General features: G+C 39.9%; 1 protein-coding gene across 3 annotated transcripts in view; it reads right to left on the bottom strand.

The window, feature by feature from the left end:
- Positions 1-21,089, bottom strand: part of tspan4a (tetraspanin 4a) — a gene marked incomplete at its 5' end in the record, with an annotated part of 116,465 nt that overhangs the window by 31,517 nt on the left and 63,859 nt on the right. For all 3 annotated transcript variants that reach the window (XM_079162076.1, XM_079162077.1, XM_079162075.1), the window contains 2 exons: positions 1,766-1,840; positions 11,861-12,052. In XM_079162076.1, coding sequence (XP_079018202.1) covers positions 1,766-1,840; positions 11,861-12,052 — 267 coding nt within the window. The remainder of the gene's footprint in view (positions 1-1,765; positions 1,841-11,860; positions 12,053-21,089) is intronic.

Raw genomic sequence — 21,089 nt, 5'->3', positions numbered from 1 at the left:
CCTCTATTTAGTGAGTATTTAGGTAGTTAACGAAGACATACAGCACCTGACGCATAAAGTTGGGTATTCATTTTAATTACAATCATTTTCTGGAGGTTTAATTGCTGGGGTAAAGGACGCAAAGGATAAAAGCTATTAGTTAATTTGAGGATAGGAGCATTAATTAAGACCAAGATGGGTGTAATTTAGCATGCCCTTTCAAAGCATTATTAAAACCTCAGCTGAAAATGTGAAGGGACTACAGATTCATATAAGGAGAGGGATCGCGCCTCTGCTTCTTGTCTCTTGCCTGACTTGTTTATTTACAGGGGAAATCATCCTGAATGCATGAGCTGAGATAAATGGAGATTTATTAACGAGGGAAGGATGTGTGAAGATGTGTGAGCATGAACCGTTTCAGCAAAAAGAAAATCTCAGTAATTTGTATTAACCCATCACTCACGACCCTCACAGACACCAGCACTGATGCATTGTTACTGGCCCTGGCTTTTGTGCCGTGTTCACAGCAAACGCAAGGCTGACTTTTCATGCAAAGTCAATGCAAAGATGTGAATAGAATCTCATTTGAATTATGAAATATTTCAACTCGAGCAAGGAATTTGCGTAACGCTGTGTAGCGAAAGCCTATCGGTGTTGAGATGCTCCTCCTCTCATTACTGACGTCCTGACTTCGTTGAATCAGAAATGGAGGAAGAAAAGCCGTCTGTGGGAAAAGTTCTACAGGGACCTGACGAAACTATGTGTAGAAATGTATGGGTATAACCCAGACTGTCTGACCAGACATAAACAATAACTTTGTGACCATATTTACGCCTAGAAGACGTAATTCTGAGTGTTGATGGCAGGAACAATGTGTGCAAAGCCCAGAAACAAATCAATCCAAACTCCATTCACAAAACCAGCATTTCAAAAGTTGTTTGCTTGTCGTCTAGCAGCCAGACCCAATAAAGCATGAATAACCTCTTTGTATGTATTGGCCGTATTTTGTGATGGTGTCCTTTTTATTCGTGAATAGTCAATTAACTCATAGAGAAATCTACTTATTTTGGGTTCACACAGCTAAATATATGATGAAGTAAATGAACCAACACAACTCATTTTGATGGAATTGTATCGTGATATAATCACCAGGATATCGTGATACACAATTACATCGTCTATATTGATAATAAGGACATTCTGACTCAAATTTGTCATAAACTCTGAAATATTTTGTAGGATTATAATTCATGAATTGCCGTTTTGTTTTTACATCACACTTTACAATGCGATTAACAAATATACATGGAAATATATCGATTATTTTGCGCTGTAATTTTATATTAAAGGAGAAAATAATCAATACTTTTAATTTGTCAAGTGTTTAATTAAGAGTATACAAAAAAGGGCCTTACGGTTATTTCATGGATTATTTATTGAATTCCCAGAAAACGTGATATTGTTGTCGAGATATGAAATAACCTGACAGTATATCGGGATATGAGATATTAGCTCCCAGCCCGATATGAATCATGTATTTTCTTACTGTATTTGTCCTTGAAATGGAGTTTCTAAAGCGAAATAAAGAGTTTTTGTAATTGATGCAGTGTCAGCTGACGTGTTCTTTTCTGAACAAACACTGCTCGCATGAACATCAATACTATCATTTGACATGCCATGCTTCTCTGTGAAACATCATCAACCTGCATTATGGAGGGCTCTTCTCATCTCGTTCTGAGAAAAATCACAGGATACAACACGCTGAGAAGCAATTCAGGAGTCTTACCTCGTCTTGGTAGATGAAGAAAAGCATGATGGACAGAATCTCCAGGAAGAAGATGAGCAGGAGGAGGATGAAGAACTGCGAGAGACACAAAGGGAAGAGAATTATTTAACACACCATTTATCAGTGAGGAGGAAACGACAACAAGGGAGATAATGAGCATCTGTCTGTGAAGAATGAGAGAAGTCTGCAGTGCGTGTGAGGGAATAAAAGGGAAAAGTAATGAAATGGCCAAAGAGTGTCGAGGAGCAGGAGTTGGCGAAGTACGGACGATCGAGGAGCATCGATATTTCTAAGTGACAGGTCAAGAGAGAGGAGGAGGACGAGGAGGAGGAGGACAGGTGATATACAGTTTTCCTCTTTCCACTTTTTTGTATTTGTTAGAGGAGCCTCATTTTATTCCTCACCAGTCGCCTCCCGCTCCTCCTGCTTGATGGGTGATTCATCTTCTTCCTGTGGGCCCGTGTGAGTGCTTAAAACTGTTACGAGCTCAATCATCAACCACTCTGCTGGGGGGAGACGTCGACCACACATGGGGTCATTTGAGACAATGGTGTAATATTCCAGAGCGTCATAATAAAAATAAATAAATAAATAAAAGACATCTTGATGAAATGGCACTAGTTTATCAACTGATGCGTCTGCGGATCAATGAATCCACACAGAATGTAAAACAGGTTGGTCCAGACTGAAATATCTCCGCTCTGACTGGATTGCCATGAAATTTATTACGGATATCCTCGATGAAGAGAGGTTACATCTACCACTACTTGCAACCACCAGCCCATAATCATGGAATGTAAGACAGGACATTCTGAGCCTTAGTAAAGATGTTGGTAGATTTTGGATGTCCTAGTATTTCATAGGTTCTGTCTTTTCCTGGTTTTAAAGGCTGTATTACAGTAAAATTACTGTTCTAGCTGCTCTATTATTTGCCTCCAACCACTTGTCACTTTATCCACATTACTGATGATTATTCATCAACAATCTTTATTGAAAAATAAAGATTGTGACAGCATCAATGGTCAGCCCTACAATGTCGTTGCAATGTCGACATCGCTGCATTCAGTGAATTAGATTAGATTAGAGTGGTCAAAGGTTATCATGACCTCACAAAACCCAATTTTGGCCATAACTCAAGAATTCATACGCTAGTTATGACAATTTCACACAAATGTCTAACAGACGATATCCAGTCTCATATCACGTTATGAAGTTATCGTGTGTGTCGATGTGCAGAAGCAGAATGCAGACTCCCAGCCTTGTTTTTCTGGATGTGCAGGCACAGAAAGCATGCGACCATCTCAGAGGTTTCGAAACCAATTTTAAAAGTAGAGATGTTCTTTTCCAAAGACATCATGGCTACATGTCCTCCGTGTGCTGCAGCTTGACAGCGGGTGTGAGGGTTGTTGGTTCACTGGAATCAAGCGAGGCTGTCAGTTGCCCCGCGAGGTCTTTTCCTGGCAGCACCTGCATGAATGAATCACTAAACGTGGCAACGGTGGAAGGTGAGGGAGCGACGAGGTGACAGCGCATCGCCCACGGTGTGTTTGATTCACTCAGGCTCCTTTTCAATTTCCATTGTTCTGTCAGGCTTCAATATCTGAATGTTGTGCTCTGTGGTGGGATATTTCTTTCTTTTTTTGGGGGGGGGGGGGCACTTTTGGGGGTGTTTATTTAAATTGAATAAATATGCTCCTCTGTGGATTTGAAACAATTCTGCCTTTTAGGGTTGATGAAATGCTTTAACGAGACAAGTATTTTCAAAATGCAATTCAGTCAAGTGAAGAAGCTCTACAGTATTTCCTAGTTGGTGAATATTTGACATTTTGAAGGAGCTACTCGAGGCAGTCGGAATATTTGCATTTTTCTGATACGCAACAACAGTTTTTGGAAAAAGAGCCAGAGCCAAAAAATGGCAAAAGCCATTGATATTTCTTGACCTGCTGTTTTCCTCTTCACTGTTTCATAGAGTGAAGGGTCGACTATGCAGCTACTCTGGAAGAAATGTAGATTCAGTAGATGTAGATTTAGTGAAGGCAACAAAACTAATGGTTAGGTTCAGTAAATGATCTGGAAATACTTCAACGTATCCTCATACAACGGTTCGTACTCCTCATTTTTTGTGCATTTTCCTACGAAAGTCCAGCAACACGTGTGAATTTCTGCTCGTTACATGCACAGTCTTTTCAAAATATACTTCCGTCTTCACAGAAAACTAAGTTAGGTTTAGGCAACACAACCACTTAGTTAGGTTCAGGTAATGATGGTGGTTTGGGTTAAAATAACTACAGACGTGACGTTAAGTACAGAAGTTAACTAGTAACTTAACGTTGACTTCTCGTTTCACACGGGGCACACGTTGACTGTTATTTTGTTTTTGGTTGGTGTTGTAGTTTTTCTGGCTCAGGCAGAGGAAGACAAAGGGGAAAAACTGTCCATGCACACAACACTAGAACTATTTGAATCACTGAAGAATTCAGATGTCGACAGCAATTATAAAGAATGGCACCAGGCCACTGATAATTACTTTCCTTTTTGCTATCGCTGCAAGATGTCTTTGTCTGCTTGTTGTTGAACATCATTAAAGATTTAAGAGCACATCGTTTGGGAGTCCTGAATATCTAACCTTTAACCTTTTTTCAACAAAAGAGAAAACAAAGAAATCCAACAGAAATAATTCATATTCATTCATGGCTTTTTGTGCGTTTGTTCGAAATCACACCAGAGAGCAAAGGGACGTCGTTAAGAAAGAGAAACGGATGCTCTCCAGCACTCGGAGAACAAACAGACTCATCCCCTGTGGCTCTCTGAATATTTCCCCATTAATCTGCTCTTAATAACAAATTGAACTCAGGCAATAGGCAGACTCAATGGGATCATTTGATGGCAGCAGACTGCATTTTGCCTTTTATAATATACTACGAGAAAGCTATTGAATTAGCTCGAGGACTTTCAGGATGCTGCATTGAATGGGCTGCTATTATCAAAAAGGTTGCAGAAATTAGCTGTGAATGATGAAAACCCATCTGCGAACTGTGTAGAAAGGCTGATAATATAACAATAAAAGTGTGCTAATTTAGTCAAGTGCAGAGGAATTGTCGTCACTTCCTGATACATAATTAATTTAGATGTAAATTCATGTTAATCATTAACAAAAATCTAAACAGTTTGTTGAAAACAATTTAATGTCTTTGCGGGAAAAAATGATTTAATTGAGATGATAAACAAATATAGCATCATTTGTTCCAAATTACCTTAAAAGGCTGTTGCCTAACGAGGCTAATGACTCTTGTTTATGTGACAGAGACGCACAAGGCAGTGAAAATACATTTACATCTGTTTTAGTCGTGGTAGTTAAAGTAATGTTTGTGTAAACAAACATGGCTCCAGTGCATCTCAGCTAAAATCCAAAGAAGCTGTTTGTTTTGTGCTCGGCGTCTCACAGTGATAAATTATTATAAACAAAGACTCGGATCTCATTACAAAAAGGGCCCAAACAGGCTCGATATGTTTTCCCGGAATTGTCATCATTCAAACTGAAATATGTTTCTGTGTTTGCAGCAGTGGCTTCCAGCAGCATAACTATAGGAAAGATTTATAGCAGATCAGAGTAGAAGGAAACAAAATAGGCCCATAAACAGGGTTTCTATGGATCAGAAAGCTGGATAGCTTTTGTAAAATGAAATTCAGCTGTTTTTAGAATGTAATGTACTGTCTGTGGTGGGAGGAGTACTCAAGATCCAATAAAACTACTTCATTACAAGTAAAGGTCCTTCATTCAGAACTCTACTTAAGAAACCGTAGTAGTAAAAATTGGCAGGCTGAGGTGAAACTAGTTTTATAATATACAGTATTTTAGTCCAGTGGTGCCCAATCAAGGGTCGGGTCCCCTCCAAAGTGTCACAAGTTGAATCTGAGGGGTCATGAGACGATTAAAGGGAGAAGACAAAAGAAAACACAAAGTTTTGCAACAAAAAATAATTTATTATTTGAGGTTTTTCCTGAATTTGTGAAGTAATGGTTAATTTAACCTCTTTACAGTCAATTAAATGAAACGATTTTAAATGTTCGAAGGAGAAATCTGTCTTTGGTAAAACTGCGAACAACTCATAAACATCTGGAATGTCTCAATGAGACGTTGCTTTTATATAAAAGGTCACAAGCTGGTAAGACTGAACCACTGGTTAAATATTTATCAACGATCAAACACGAGATCTGATTGATATTTTGGGACAAGACCTCTTTGGGCTTTGTATGTACTGAATAATATCTTAAAGTCAATTGTCAAAGCAAAAGAGTAGCCGGTGAGTTTTGGATGAGCTGGAGGCGGGAGAGGGATTCTCTGCTGATGCCAGAGAACAAGGAGTAACAGTAATCTCATCCACTGGTTACGATGGTGTGGATAACAGTCTCCAGGTTTTTGGGAGAAAGAATTGGTTTCATCTTTGAAATGTTTCTGAGATGATAAAAGCAGGATTGAACCATCGATTTAAATCTAAGGTGAGGTTTTAACCGCAAATGACATGATTTCTCCTAATCTGAGTTATTGAATATGAAAGAAAACCAAGACTTTTATGTGTGAACTATTAATTTGGGTGATTTCATTGTCTGGAAATGGAAACTGACATTATGGATGGGTATAAAGTGGCCAAGAGGGACCATGTAAAAGAGAAAAAGCACTGGACCCAGCACTGAGCCTTGGGGCACCCCACAGTGAACCCGTGTTGCAACACAGAATCAGCTGTCTTTTAAGTCGGACCTAAAGCACTGCAGTACAATAAGTACTTAAGTACAGTACATGCAGACATGTGCTTCCCACCACTGTGCACTGTGTTGTATGACATAAACTATCACACATCACTCTCTGCATCGTGTGAGAAGGCTGCTTTCAACCCTCAAATCTTTCACCCAGATCATGAAGCCTCAGACAGAGCAATTGCGAAGATTCCTTTTTGGCCTCAAGACCTTTTCTATTTCTCAACACCAGATAACACAAAAAATGTGAGACCGGGAAAGCTTGCTACTGCTCTCACAGAGCGAGCCTGTGGGAAACAGATAGCACTGACACGTGTAATGGTGTGCATTATCATGTCAGTCTATCACCAGCGATATAAAACTCAGTAAAGTGGGCCTTTAAGACCTCTAAATTCCTGTCGTGTTGGACCGGTGTCCTGTAGCTTTTTGTTCCATTACAGTTTTTGTACTGTGAGAGGTAATGAGCCACAGCTGGTCTGTATCTAACTGAAGCCTTCAGGGGGGAACAAAAACCTGCAGGACACCGACTCTCGAGGACCAGACTAGAGCTTCTCGGGGTTGGGCTTTTCTTCAACTGTTTCCATGTTTGCAGCTTGTGTTTACAGGTTCATCGCACCGGAAGCAGCGTTGCAATTAGTCACTAGTGAATTGTGATATTTACTCCACGTTTAAGTAGACTTTAATGTATCTGAAGAACAGCACCTTTTATTGGCCCCTGAAGACTAAATGCACACTGCACGCATTATGAAAATGTATGCACTGCCGACGCCGCCCTTGTATGCAACTCTTATTTATGTTGTGACTTGTTCGGCCAGCAGTGCTGATATCCCTGTTTAGCAGAGATTGATGTCTCAGCAGGGCCTTGGGATGAGAACTATAATCAAAGTCCAGGCACAGGGATTGATTCCTTTGTGTTCATCCATGCTGTGATTTCCACGCAGTGTGAAAAGCTTCAGAGGTTCTTTGTGTGGTGACTGGTGAGGCAGTCATGTCAGGCCCACAGTCCATCAGCAGCCTCCAAAATCAATACCTTCATGGGATCTTTCCAGCCTTGAGTGTCTATGGAGAGTAGCCCTCGAGGCGATAGCCGCGTTCTCTTCATACGGATCTAATCGTTTTTTACAGGTTCTATATCTGAGACCCACGTAAGAGGGAGCTTCCTTTTCCAGCACAGTTACCTCACCTCTCTGACTAATTTGTGGGCAGATTCGGTCACAGACCCACCACACCTCCCATGTACCCTTTGACTTGCACTACTATTGACTGTCTGAACTCACTGGTGTGAAACATGACTTTAATCACCCATAACCCTGGTTGAAATTGAACTTTGGAGAAATTCAGTGTCCTCAAAAGGCTCTTATTTTTAACTTAAAAGGACAGGGTATTGGATTTTGTTCCCAATTTTGGTTTGTCATGACTGCATTGTACTTAAATGATGAAATGTCTGCTTTCTTTTTCATTTTAACGGGTAACTTTGATATTTTTCAACCTGGACCCTATTTCCTGATGTTTTCGTGTCTAGGTGACTAATGAAGACCTCAATGTTTGAAATTGGTCCGGTATTGAAGGAGAATGCTGCAGACAGCAGCCGCTAAACGAGCTGGTACGCCAATGTATGATCACTTAAAGTACTCGTTTTGTGCCACCGACAGGCTCAGATTGCTATTATATGTGCCTGATGAACATTATGGAAAGAACCCTCAGGAGAAATAAACCCGTCTGTCTGTTCACTCAAAATAGTCTCATTCTGAAATCTTGCGTCGTATCCACATTGTTGAAATCATCTAAATATTCAGCCAAAACATTGAAAATCTTTTAGACAACACAAATTTAAGCTTTTTGTTCTCCAACACTCGCACTCCTCTCGCCAAAACTCACTCATGTTTCCATCATTGTCTTCAGGCAACATGTCACATGACACAACAACAGACCGAGTGAAAGGTAAAGAAAGGTGTTCTATGTCTCTATCGGATCCATAACGTTGTCAGACACTTATAGTAACAATCGGAGCCTGTCGGTGGCAGAAACAAGCCTTTTTAGTTGACGTACATTATCCGAGGCTTTGAAAAGCTCACCTGATATTGTCTTTGCAGAAAATTAACTACGCTTTTCCGTCCAAAGCATCGTTTTGCAATTCTATTGTTGTAACTTGGCAGAAAACAGTGTTTTCGTATGAAGCGGGAAAATGGGTCTTCAGGGCCTTTTAAGAGCTTGTTTCCACATTAATATTGCAAACCAACATTTCTCTCGGTAACTTTGTCCAAAAACTGCTGCATTACTAAATAACGACCGATGCTTACACAAGGAACAGGATGTTTTTCATTCATTTAAAGTGTCTTTGAAAATCCAGACAACAGAATTGCAAAAGCATTAGCACTGATGTTTGTGGCTACAAATCACAAGATTCACTAAAAGAAATAATACTTTTGCCAGCACGAATCGCAACATTAAGTCCTCAAATGTCTCACGGCCATCAGCATGCTAATTGGCCCTGACATTTGAAGAGAAGAGTCTTTTCTAATCTCCATGAAGAACGAGCTGCTCTCTCACTCATCAAAGCACACTCGTTACATAGACACAGCGCAGGAATTAGTCTGGTCACTGTGGGGAAAATGTCATGGATCATGCTAACGATCGACACCAAGACTCATTCCCACAGAGCTCATAATTGCTCACCCAGCTGTGCCGTTATTTACAATGATAATTTATATTTTTTTTCCACACGTAATTATTCTTTCTGATAAATGCTGTGCAGCGTCAGTGCTTGATTACATGAGCTTGTTTGTCAAAATAATGACCAAACTTTTAAGCATCTGGGATTCACACTTCATCAGGGATGCGTTGTTTGAAATTAGAGCAAAATGTGTGTAGATTAGAGGACAATATTTCATGTCAAGCTCTTCCTGCTGACTCGATTTGCATATTAGGGAGTGTATCTATACCAATCTACATCAATATCTCCATCGAGAGGATATATATATATATAGACCTAAAATAAAGAGATGTAGATGGAGATATGTAGAGATATATATGTAGATAGAGAGATATGTAAAGATAGAGGTGTGTGTGTGTATATATATATATATATATATACACTGTATATTATATATAGAGAGAGAGAGAGAGAGAGAGAGAGAGAGAGAGAGAGAGAGAGAGAGAGAGAGAGAGAGAGAGAGAGAGAGAGAGAGAGAGAGAGAGAGAGAGAGAGAGAGAGAGAGAGAGAGAGAGAGAGAGAGAGAGAGAGAGCTATATTTTCCGTTGGCAAATTCATGTCAGACACCCCTGCAGTAAACTTCAGTGCTGTCTGTACTTCAACACGACTTCAGCAGCTGTTAAACCCCAAACAAACAAGCAAACAGAGGCTGTTCTACTGAGATCAGTGAAGCGATAAAAATATATATATCTAGACATTAAACTGGATAAAATAAAAGCAGCCGTGTCGGTGGCCAGTGCCCCTGAAGACCAGGCTAGTCCCCCATATGACCCATCAACTGCTGTGAGTTTCCTCTCAGTGAAGCCAGAGCTCCATATTCAGAATATCATTTTCATCATTTGTATTATCTTGTCATCATCGCTGTGTTTTCTGGGGTTTTTTTCCCTATGTTTAATTAAATTAGAGAAACAGTGTCTCTAAATTATAACACACAGGAAATGTCAGAAATGTTGCATAATGAATGAAAACCGTCAGATGTGGCCACTGATACAGAATGTGCAGCGTGTCAGCTGTGTCATTCACGTAACATAACTGGGAGAGGTAGTTTAAAGAGGAGATGAGATCAGATAAGGATTTATTGATTCACAGAGATGGTGTTGGTTGCAGCAGCCGGGACATAAACAAATGCAGATAAGAGAACTCTAGAACTAGAATAAAAGTCAAAAATAGAAACTATGCAAGAGTAATACAGACACAATTACAAGACAAAGGTGACAGTGGTGTGACTAATAAGAGCAGTAAATGTCAATGATGTAAATGATTCATAATATTGATAATGATCACTAGTGTTTGTCTGCATAAATATGGAAACCCTTATATTGATATATTAACGTATATGATGTTTAAAACGGTCTCACATATGGATAGAGTACACGGTCAAATGTAATAGTATAACATCATGTATACTATAGTGCAGCAATATAACAAATACCATTTTGTAAAGTAGTGCTGTATAAATATTTTGGGAGAGCCACTGTTGTATGAACATGAACACGTTGTTTATGTTGTGGAGGGTATATTGCTTCAATGTATCATAATCCATCAATTGTTTGCAGTCAAGTAACCTCTTGTGTTGTGTGTCATCTTTAATGATTCGCAGCCTTTACACCATTATTTACATACAACACTGTCTTAACAAGCTGAAGGGGAATATTTTACACCATTAGTTTCTATGGATTGAAACAGCTGCAGCTAAACAATGTTAATTCTCTTGGTTTGCCAATCAACCACAGAGGAAAACTCTTCCTGTGTCTGTTCTATTTAAGCTTGTTCAAAGGTGGTTCCTCTCATACTTTTGATGTCTGAAAGGACAGAGTGTCTTCCTCTAGATAGATAAACAACTTGGCGTCACATCACATCATTTTCAGACAGCTTGGCAGCTAGCTCTGTGGCTGTTGAGAGTCAGAAGTCTGAATGTCCCAGTTAAATTTATAAACACAACACACCAGTGTTTAAAGCAGTGGTGGAGGAAGGATTCAGATACTAAGTACTATTATCCACAGGTCAGCCCTGCAATGGAAATGTGTGAAAAGTACAATCAGCTAAAATGTACTTAAAGTAAAAGTACCCGATAGACACCTCCCAATTATATGTAAATGGATTCAAATAATACAAAAGAGGTAAAGTAACTCCTCACATTTGAGAGGCTGGAACCACAAAATGTTTAAGTCATTTTTGCACAAAAAATGACTTAAACAATTATCAAAATAGTTGCCAATTAATTTTCTGGCAACTTATCAGCTAGACAACTAATTATTCAGGCTGTACGAGCTGTAAGATAATTGTACTGCAGTAAAAAGTACTACTTGTAGTGGAGTAGAAGTAGAAAGTGGCATGAAAAGAAAATACAAACATCAAATGTATAATGAAAGACTTTTCCACAGTGAAGCTCACTCAGACAGCAGCTGTTCACAGTAAATACAGGCTGAATCACCAGCGTATGTAAATTAGTGATAGAGAGGGACAGAAACTCAAAGCGCGTTTACTTTATGAAATGTTAGTGATGTTATTTGCCATGCAAACAACAACTAAATGTAATATGAGAACGTGGCATCATCACATCAACACAGCCTTGTGTCTAAAGTCAGCGATAGCATAAAAAAAAACCTTTCTGGTTAATAACTTACCGTCAGCAGCAGGGGACGGCTCTCTTTGACGGCCCCCACACAGCCCAAACAGCCAATCACCATGATTATGGTCCCCACTGCGATGAGCAAGTTGGCCGCCGACAGGGAGGGAAGGGATGATGATAGGGTGGCAAAGTTTCCCTGGGTCACTGAGAGCCAGACTCCCACTCCCAGTATGCCACATCCTCCCAACTGCAGAGGAAACACAGAGCAAAGTGGTCAGTGAGGCAACAACACAATCAAACTCATCGTAAACAGAAACGTAATATCTGCAGAATTGTTGTGGCTTTCGGGTTTTTTTTACAAGAAAGTTTGAGGAGGAGAAAACCAAAAGAACTCAAGAAAAGCAGCAACACTTGGATGAACAGAGGTAGCCGTTCAAAACAACCTCAGCCTCCAAACAACCCAGTTTAAAGGAGGAGCTCGACATTTGGCAAAATATGCTCATTTGCTTGAATTTAAGTCTAGAACCAGCTGCCAAGTAGCTTAGCTTTGCATAAAGACTGGAAACATGGGGAGACGGCTAGCCTGGCTGTTTGCAACAAAAACAAGATCTGCCCACGAGCACTTCTAAAGCTCACTAATTAACATGTCATAGCGGTGACTTAAAGCATGGCATGTAGCACATTGGTGCACCGAATGTATTCATGTGGCTGCTCTGGTTCATGAGCATGATTACTCCTGATTGCAACTGGACCTCATATATGATGAATAACGATAAGTGGTTAGAAAGCAGGGCTTCTCTTACTGTGATGTCATAGGGGGGATGGCTGCTGTGTGGTCGCTTCTTTCTCACTTGCCTTTTTAATGAGGAATTTCTCTTTTATCTTTTCCATCTATGAGGGGAACTCTCTGCTCTCGTGTGCTAACACGTTGGCTTTTTTATCAAATGATCTTGCATAATTATATAGGGGTATATAGGTTGTTCTAACAGATCTCTTTTGAACATTGCTTTCTTTAGACTTCACTCAATAAGCATATTCATTCAAACATGCTTAAGATTCACACCAAAAAGCAAACAGCAGAGTTTGAGCTGAACCACACGAGTGAGGTGTGAAAGCACCCAGAAAGATTCAACCACCACACTAGTAGAGAGATTTCTGGCGCCAGTAAAAGTGATATATTTTAAGACAAACTCCATATTTTACCCTACAAAAAGTGGACAACTTTATGAACTTGAAATAGTATTTGCATTAGTAACAAAAGTGCCACCCCAGCTACAGTACTTGGCTACGTTTTGGGCATTATTAACTTAATCCTCTTTAGGTCCAGGCAACAAAAGCACTTTGGTTGAGGTTAGGGAAAGATTGTGGTTTTGGTGAAATGTTGATAATCACTTTGTTTTGTGATTAATGTCGCTGCAAACCTTTATCTGTATCAAACCAGGAACATCATCTTCAGCGAACCATGACCGAGTGCCTAAATATAACCATAAAAACGTTAAAAAATAATGCGGAAGTAATGGATATTTTGAGATAATAAAAAATGTCTTGAGAGAGAGCAAGTTTAAAATTTGCTGGTATACAAATGTAGTTTCTAGGAGACAGTGTTGCTACGCAACAGCTAAACCGATTGGTTTGTGGACTACAGTTGAGTGCCGCAGTTTGTCCGTCAACCCCTGCTTTATGGTCTGTTTGACTCTAAATGGACCATAATTTACTAAATGAACATCATGCTGTATTGAAGAAGACTTGAAACTAGAGATTGAGACCATAAAGTCATGTTTACAATGTTTACTGAGGTAATAAATCAAGAGAGAGGTAGTCATTTTCTCATAGACTTCTATACAACCAGAGGAGTCGCCCCCTGGTGGACACTAGAGAGAATGCAGCTTTGAGACACTTCAGATCTGGAGTTTGCTGCTTGGTATTTACCAATAATATCACCTTTACACCTATGGTTTGGTTCACATGGTATAAATGGACAAATGACACAAGTTGTGAAAGAAGATCAACTGCATGAATTAACAACAATTCCTCATTATGTTAATTAACATCATTGAACGTTTAAAATGAAAAAATGTATGATTTTATCACACTGAGTCGTGATATTCGGCTAATTATCACCTTCACTAAAGAGGTTAGGTGTTTAATATTTCAGAGCAATGTTTGAAGAATCCAGCTGCTCTGGGACTGCTCTGCAGTCTTCGGAGTCCAAAGATCCTGTTTTTCTTCAGATCCTGAAGGTTTTCATTCAGAGCCAAAGAATGATACTGAAAAACTGACAAATATATGAAAGGATTATCAGACGCATCTTGTCGTACTCACACTCACACTACGGCCACTTGCCAGATCTCCCAGAGGCAATAAGATTTACATGGCTAAATACACACTTATTGTTTCTCCCCTCCAACTATTCTTTCTATTTCCAGCCTGAACACAAGATCTCATTTAATGAGCTCTGGAAGTAGGGCAAGGCGAAAATAAAAAAAAAGCTCTCATGCGGTGGGGCTCCATTCACTGAGGCAGGTTTCTGTTCACTGTCTAACTCGGCCGGGAGGTTTCAGCGGCGTGCAGATGAAGCGTCTTTGGGTCACAATGCGCCCTTATTACGCTCCAGAGTGTGCTCTGTAATGAAGATTGGCGAGGGATCAAGGAAAGGGAACGCTGGGAATTGATGCTGGTGAACATTTTGAGGTCAGATACAACAACATGAGGAATATCTACAGATGTGCCTCCTTAAAATCTGCAAGAAGTCATCAACCGGAAACCTTTTCTTTTGTTGTACCGATATACTGTACTTGTGTATGTAGAATTGATATAACTTTGCTATCAATTCATTGCTGGCTTCATCCATCTATTTAATAGGGGTGCAACGGATCATAAACTCACGGTTCAGATTGGATCACCGATTTAAGTCATGGATCGGATTAGCACAAAATAAAAAAGAGAGCAAATATAACTTTTATTCCTGATCACGCTTTTTTGGAACCGATACCAATTGCCTCTCATTTCCGATCCATATCGGCCGATGAAGATCATTTTTTATGTTTTGTTGTGTTAGAGCAGCTGGTCTTCAAGGCTTGTTGTCAAATTAGACATACTGTGCTGTGGTTACTTAACACTTTATTCAGACAGGACAATGTTGGGAAGAGATGATTGTTGGGCTGTCGCTGTCGCGTTGACCATTACTGATCGACTTTAGTGCTATATAGCAGCAGCGCTGGGTCTCACCGTCCCTCCACCTCAGAGAAGGACAAGCTTACTAGCTAACTAGCCAACCACGACGTGTGTTTTCACCATAAAAACTAACAACAATCAGCATTTTCTTTTACTAGTCAATAGACGACGGGAAACTGATCATTTTCCGCTCAACTCCTATTCTATTTCTTTGAGCTACACCCAGCAGCAAGTTAGCTTAGCTTAGCATAAAGACAGCAAGCCTGACTCTGTCGTAACAAAAGGTGACGAAATCCGCCCACCAGCACCTCTAAATCTTGTTATTGTCAAAAATCTAAATGACTGACAGCGGGACTGTTTCAAGGATTATTTTCCAGGCAACCAGCCGCTATTTCAGGAAGAAAACAGTCACATGGCCGTTCTCCTCCTATTCTATTTCTACGCTCAGGACTAAATTCGAGCAACTTCTAATCATCACAGTTTCCAAAAAGTGGTCTTGTTTGTATTGAAGTTCCTTCAATGCAGCTTTTTACGGGGAGTTTTACTTTCAATACGATCACAGCTGGTCTTGATTAGCACCCCCCCCCCCCCCCCCCCCCCCCCCCCAAAAAACAGCAGTTTAAATGTTTACAGTCCCACAGATTTGCAGTGTTTCAATTGATACCGCCATCTGGACTGCCTCCTCTTCTCACAGCAGGCCTGTGAGTTTGGTGCAGAGCCTCTGGCTGCTGATTAAAACGAGGCCCAGTCAGAGAACGTATAGCTTCAATAAATAACTGACAGCAAAACTGCCTTTTAGTGCATCAGAAACATCACAAAAAGTTGGCGTAGAGACACCCACATTGATAGGAGTTTGATATGGCAATGAAAGGAAGCCCCCCTGAATGCTTTGAATAAAATATACATGTGCGATAGATGTACTCGACTCCTGGGCTCGCGATGTGCAACACAGGTGGACTACCAATGCTCTGATCTCGCTACAGTCATGAGCCCCGTCTAGAGCATGGGTCAGGAATACATATTAATATAGTGTAATAATGTTAGTATGATTAAGCTCCTAATCTGAATTCTTCTTCATACATGAATAAAAAACGTGAAGCTCTCGGGGCCAAGGATTAGTTCATGGGTACGACAGCGAGAAAAGTAAGTTTGAATTCCCAAGCTTCATGTATTATTCCGAATGTGTAACTTTGATGTGTGAATCATGTATTCAGTTTTCCCCCCAAAAGAGTGAGATCTGGTCCGCTCTCATGGTTGTAGCCTGGTGATGGGTTTTTTTTCAAAGTAGTTTTATTAGATTTTCAAAAAGGGTGATGAGGTTGTTTTTTAATATTAGTATTGCTCCGAACCTCGGGAAGGACAGATTGTGGTGCATAATGGACTCAGGACGCGTTCAGTATTAATAAACTTTGCATAAACAAGCGATGGCGCGCTGTGCAGCGGGGGGGGGGGGTCTGTAGCTGGGTTAAGCATAGTTTATGGTTGCTGTAGTGTAGCTTTTCACATGTGACCGTCACAAATAGTTCACTGATGAAAGCAATATTTACACATGTGGGGATTATACAAAGAAGGACAATTAGTTTTTAGATGCTTTAGAAACAGGTCTTAAAAATCTACATTTGATCAAATATTTTGCAGCCAAATCATATAGTTTACAAGATATTCAACCTTTGTTTCTTTGTAATGCTCTTAATACTTGACTTCTTAATTTACAGGGTTTGTACAACGGCAATAAAGTAATCCATGAATATGAGACATGAGTTTACAGAAAACCTTGTGATTAAACCTGCTCTTTCTTCTGAGTCACAGCTGCCTGTAAAGATAAGGGCTTAAAGATATAAATATATCAAGATAATAATATCTAGTAATGACGATTGTGCTTTTTTTCCTGTTTATAATTCCAACACTAAGAGAAAAAAGAAACATTACAACATTAATCAGGTGATTAAGGTGATCTCATGAACGTATGTATTGTAAAGCCAAAGTCCTTTACTGAAAATGCACCATTCCTTATCAGAACATCACATTCAAGTGAAAGATTAAGTTAAGTCAAAATCCAACGTTTTGTTGACTCATCCGACACTGCTGTCCTCCTCCATCTGCAGACTGTAGCTGCTCAACAACATCACACTGTTTACTTCTTTAATCCTAATGGACAACAGTCACAATTCCTACAGGGCTTTGTCACGTTTCTTTATGTTTTCTTTGTGCTGAATGATTGAAGTGTATTTTCAAACCCTCAAACCAGAACCCTTGAGTGTGTGGTTATGCACACACCATAGGCGTGCTATTGTATATTGCTATCGCTTAATATGATCTTTTATATTGGCATTTCCACCGTGAGCCGCCCAAAATGTTCCCTTGCAGCGTGTGCAGAATGCAGTGTTTTCATTGCTGAGGACTTTATGAAGGGAGTTGTAAGCCCCCTCGAGCTCTTTAGAAAAGACTTTCTATTCCACATGACAGCAAACCGTTAGCGTACTGACTGGTTCTGTCAGAAAGAGCTGCAAGCGTCATAGCAACAGCCATGACAATAACACATTGATTGATTGATTCAATGACATACAGATAAATTAGTGATTAATTCAAATTTAGACTTGCATTGTTTTAGTTTAGGTATCATTGAGTGACGTCTGGTCGCTGTAATCTCTGGTGATTATTTAAAGTGGTGCTTTTGTGTGATTCTTTGTGAAGAAACTCAGTTTTACAGATCTGTCAATTAAAACGATTAATCGACAAAATCGTTTGAGTGTCGACTAAGAATTTCTTTGACAAGGACAGCCCTAATTTACTGAATAACCGACGCTGTCGTTTTTGACTGTCTCCTCAACTGTCTCCTGCTTTCCTGAAATCCTTTTTATGGGATGGCTGGCGTGAGCTTCAGGAGCTCAAACACGTTTACCGGCAGCTTGAGAACCGAAACAAAATCCATTTGGAGCTGGTTTGGGTTTGATTGGGCTGGTTTGATGGTTTGATATTCACTGGATTCAGCACAAGGAGCAACTCTTTCACTTCACACTGATTCATTTGATTTTAATATATAATATTGAACTGAATGGAACTTTACACTGATTTGCCTGATGAGGCATAAAATTAAACTTCAATATTCTGAACTGAGAAAGGCAATAAAAGTTAAAATTTTTATAAAATCTGAAAAGTGAACACCTTCTGTCAGACTGTGTAGCCCGAGGCCTTCCTGTATCCTCTCTGAGGGTCGACATGTTTCATTTGGTAAATGTTTACATCTGACATTTTAGTTCTATCCACACCCAGACACTCGCTCGCCGGGTGTCAGAACTGAGCTACTTCTGAGAACAAGACTGGGCTTCCAACTTCAAACTCTCTTCCATGTGGCTGCAGATTGTCGCTGAAGCAAACTGATTGATTATTTTTTTATTTTTAAAACCTCCACCATCAGGACAGATCACAGCGTCCAAAGCAAGCTCTGAATAATTCCTGGTAGAAACCACACGTTCTCAAAGGCTGAATGTTTCAAATAGACTCGTGTACTTTCTGATCTGCCTACTTTATCGAAGTCGGGTTACATTTAGGAACTGCTTGGTTATGATTTAGGAAAGATTAAAGTCATCATTGAGGACAGTGAGGTCATTTGCTGTGTGTTGGTGGTTTTAGCAGCCTAGGCATAGTTACATTATATAGTGAAACAAACCAAACACATGGTCCATATTTCTTTGGTTCATTCCACCGTTTTTATATCCTTAATATGTTTAAAACTCTAAATAAATAATTCAACAGTTTCCTACTAGATTATTATTTCTGGAAGTGTGGAGAGGATTTAGACCTTCATGTACGAAAAAATAACAATGCAGGAAAGAATAATAAATGAGCAGTTTACTGAGGTGGAGTATTTTATACTTTTTGGGGTCTTTGAGGGAACTTGACCTCAGTGTTTATAAAATCCTGGCTCTGTCCCTGATTGCCACGACTGTGGCTAGGTGGAGAGCAGGGCCGCCCTTCAATCAGAGGATCGGCGTTTCGATCCCCGGCTCCACTAGTCGCATGTCGATGTGTCCTTGAGCAAGGCATTTAACCCCAACAATTGCTCCCGTAGCTGCCTACGGTGTGATAGAATCTCAATTGTAAGTCACTTTGGATAAAAGCATCTGCTAAATGACTGTGATGTAATTAATTAATTAATTGCATAAACCAGGGCAAACGTACAGTACAGAAACAAACATACAATAAGTGCAACGAACTAATACGATTACAATAAGTGCAATAAGCTAATACCTGGATTGAGTTTGCAAATTTACTGTAAAAAAATATTTAATCCTAATCAGATTATATCATCTATAGAGTCATCTCAGCTAAATTACACACACACACACACACACACACACACACACACACACACACACACACACACACACAAAGAATTCCCACTCTATTCTGGTATCCAACCATGCAGATCATTTTGAATGTAGTTTGAGGTTTTGAGATTTCTGCCATTGAGACTTGTGCTGTCATCCAAAGTCAATGGAGGCAGATGGAATATAATTTGTGGTTCTCACAGCAATGAAAAACATTTCAAAAAACTGCAGCACCATGGAAAACTGTGTCCCTACGGCACAGATCTTTTTCCACTGTGTACCTTCAGAATAAAATATTTCAGTAGAAAAATCTGTGGATTATCCAACCTGAACGCATGGGAAGGCGTATAAATAGCACGACATGTCCGTGTGTCATTAATACGCATTTGTGTATTTTCATGTGTCATTAATACGCCAAACGGCCGTGGTTAGGTTTGGGAAAAACATCATGGTTGGGCTTGGTTAAAATATCTACGTCAAGTGAGTAAATTACATAAGTAAACAACGTAACATAAGTACGGAAAAACGTCACTAGCGTAAAAGAAACAACACTTTGGGGCACCGGTCTCCTGTGTGTCCACCCCCAGCCCACCATAACAAGTCCCACTCGCATTTTATACTACATCACTTGTTGAGAGTGTGTTATGTGGATGCCTTTACATTGAATAGAGTGAATAGATGTTGCGCAGCACTGCTGGAAGGCCAACTTTGATGACTGGTTGTGATGAAGATTGGAGGTGAAGGGTGTGGAGGACGGTTGCATCGACCTGAAAATTGTGACAATTTCACATCAATTTGTGGCAAAATCTGGTCGGTAACTGAAAGAGTGAACACCTCCAGTCGGCGGATGATTGAGTTGGAACCAGGATCAAACAGAGAGGGAGTGAAAGTAAAGAGAGTAAGCATGAAGGATGGTCTTAATGACTGACGGTAAGAAGAAAAGAAAGAACTTTTTCTATGATTGCTGCAGCAGATAGGCCTTCACATGATAAGTAATGAAGACACCAGTAATGTGGATGGTGTAAAAGCAGATGCACGGCTCTGCTTATTGATTTCTTTTTGTTGTTGTTTGTATCAGCCTTTAGCACAATCCAACCACATTTGTTTGCTGAAAAGCTTTGAACTCAAGTGAAATATAAACTTAGCTGGCTGGACAGCAGATTTATCTTGCTAACAGGTTGAAGTGTTGGAGAGTAAATTGTACGTCATCTATGATACTCTTTTTATGCACCAGCTCTCCTCAGGGCCGTGCACTCCCTCCTTTGTGAAGTCGGGTTTTATATACAGATGACTGCCATAGTCAGCAGGATTCTTAGGCTTCTGTTGGAAGCAGAGGATAGACATGACCTTATTATATGTCTCAAATAGAATGCCACTGCCAACATCCATGTCTGTCACTTCATCATTTTATCCTCGTAGACATTTGTGGAAAATTGTCATCAGTGGCATTTTAATTATTGAGTTATGGCCAAATGTTTGTTTATTGAGGTGACTCTATGACTCTTATCAATTCAATCTCAAGAGCAAGTAAATTGTTGTGAAATGTTCTCAAGATGTTCCCAAACCCAAAGAATGGGACAGACACGAGGTCACAGAAAATCAAACCAATTCATCATTGAGTCGAGGTGGATGTTTGTGCCAAATATGAATATATTACCTCCCGGCATTCCTGAGATATTGCGTTCACTACATAAGAAGTACGGGCGGACAGTCGAAAACATAATGACTCTGGACACTGCTGTCACTGGCTTGCCATTGACGTCCATGCATATAGTACCA

The sequence above is a fragment of the Pholis gunnellus genome, assembly GCF_910591455.1.
Source record: "Pholis gunnellus genome assembly, chromosome: 1".
Taxonomy (NCBI): Eukaryota; Metazoa; Chordata; class Actinopteri; order Perciformes; family Pholidae; genus Pholis; species Pholis gunnellus.
The sequence above is the reverse complement of the archived record's forward strand: the minus strand, read 5'-3'. Positions and strand labels throughout refer to the sequence as shown.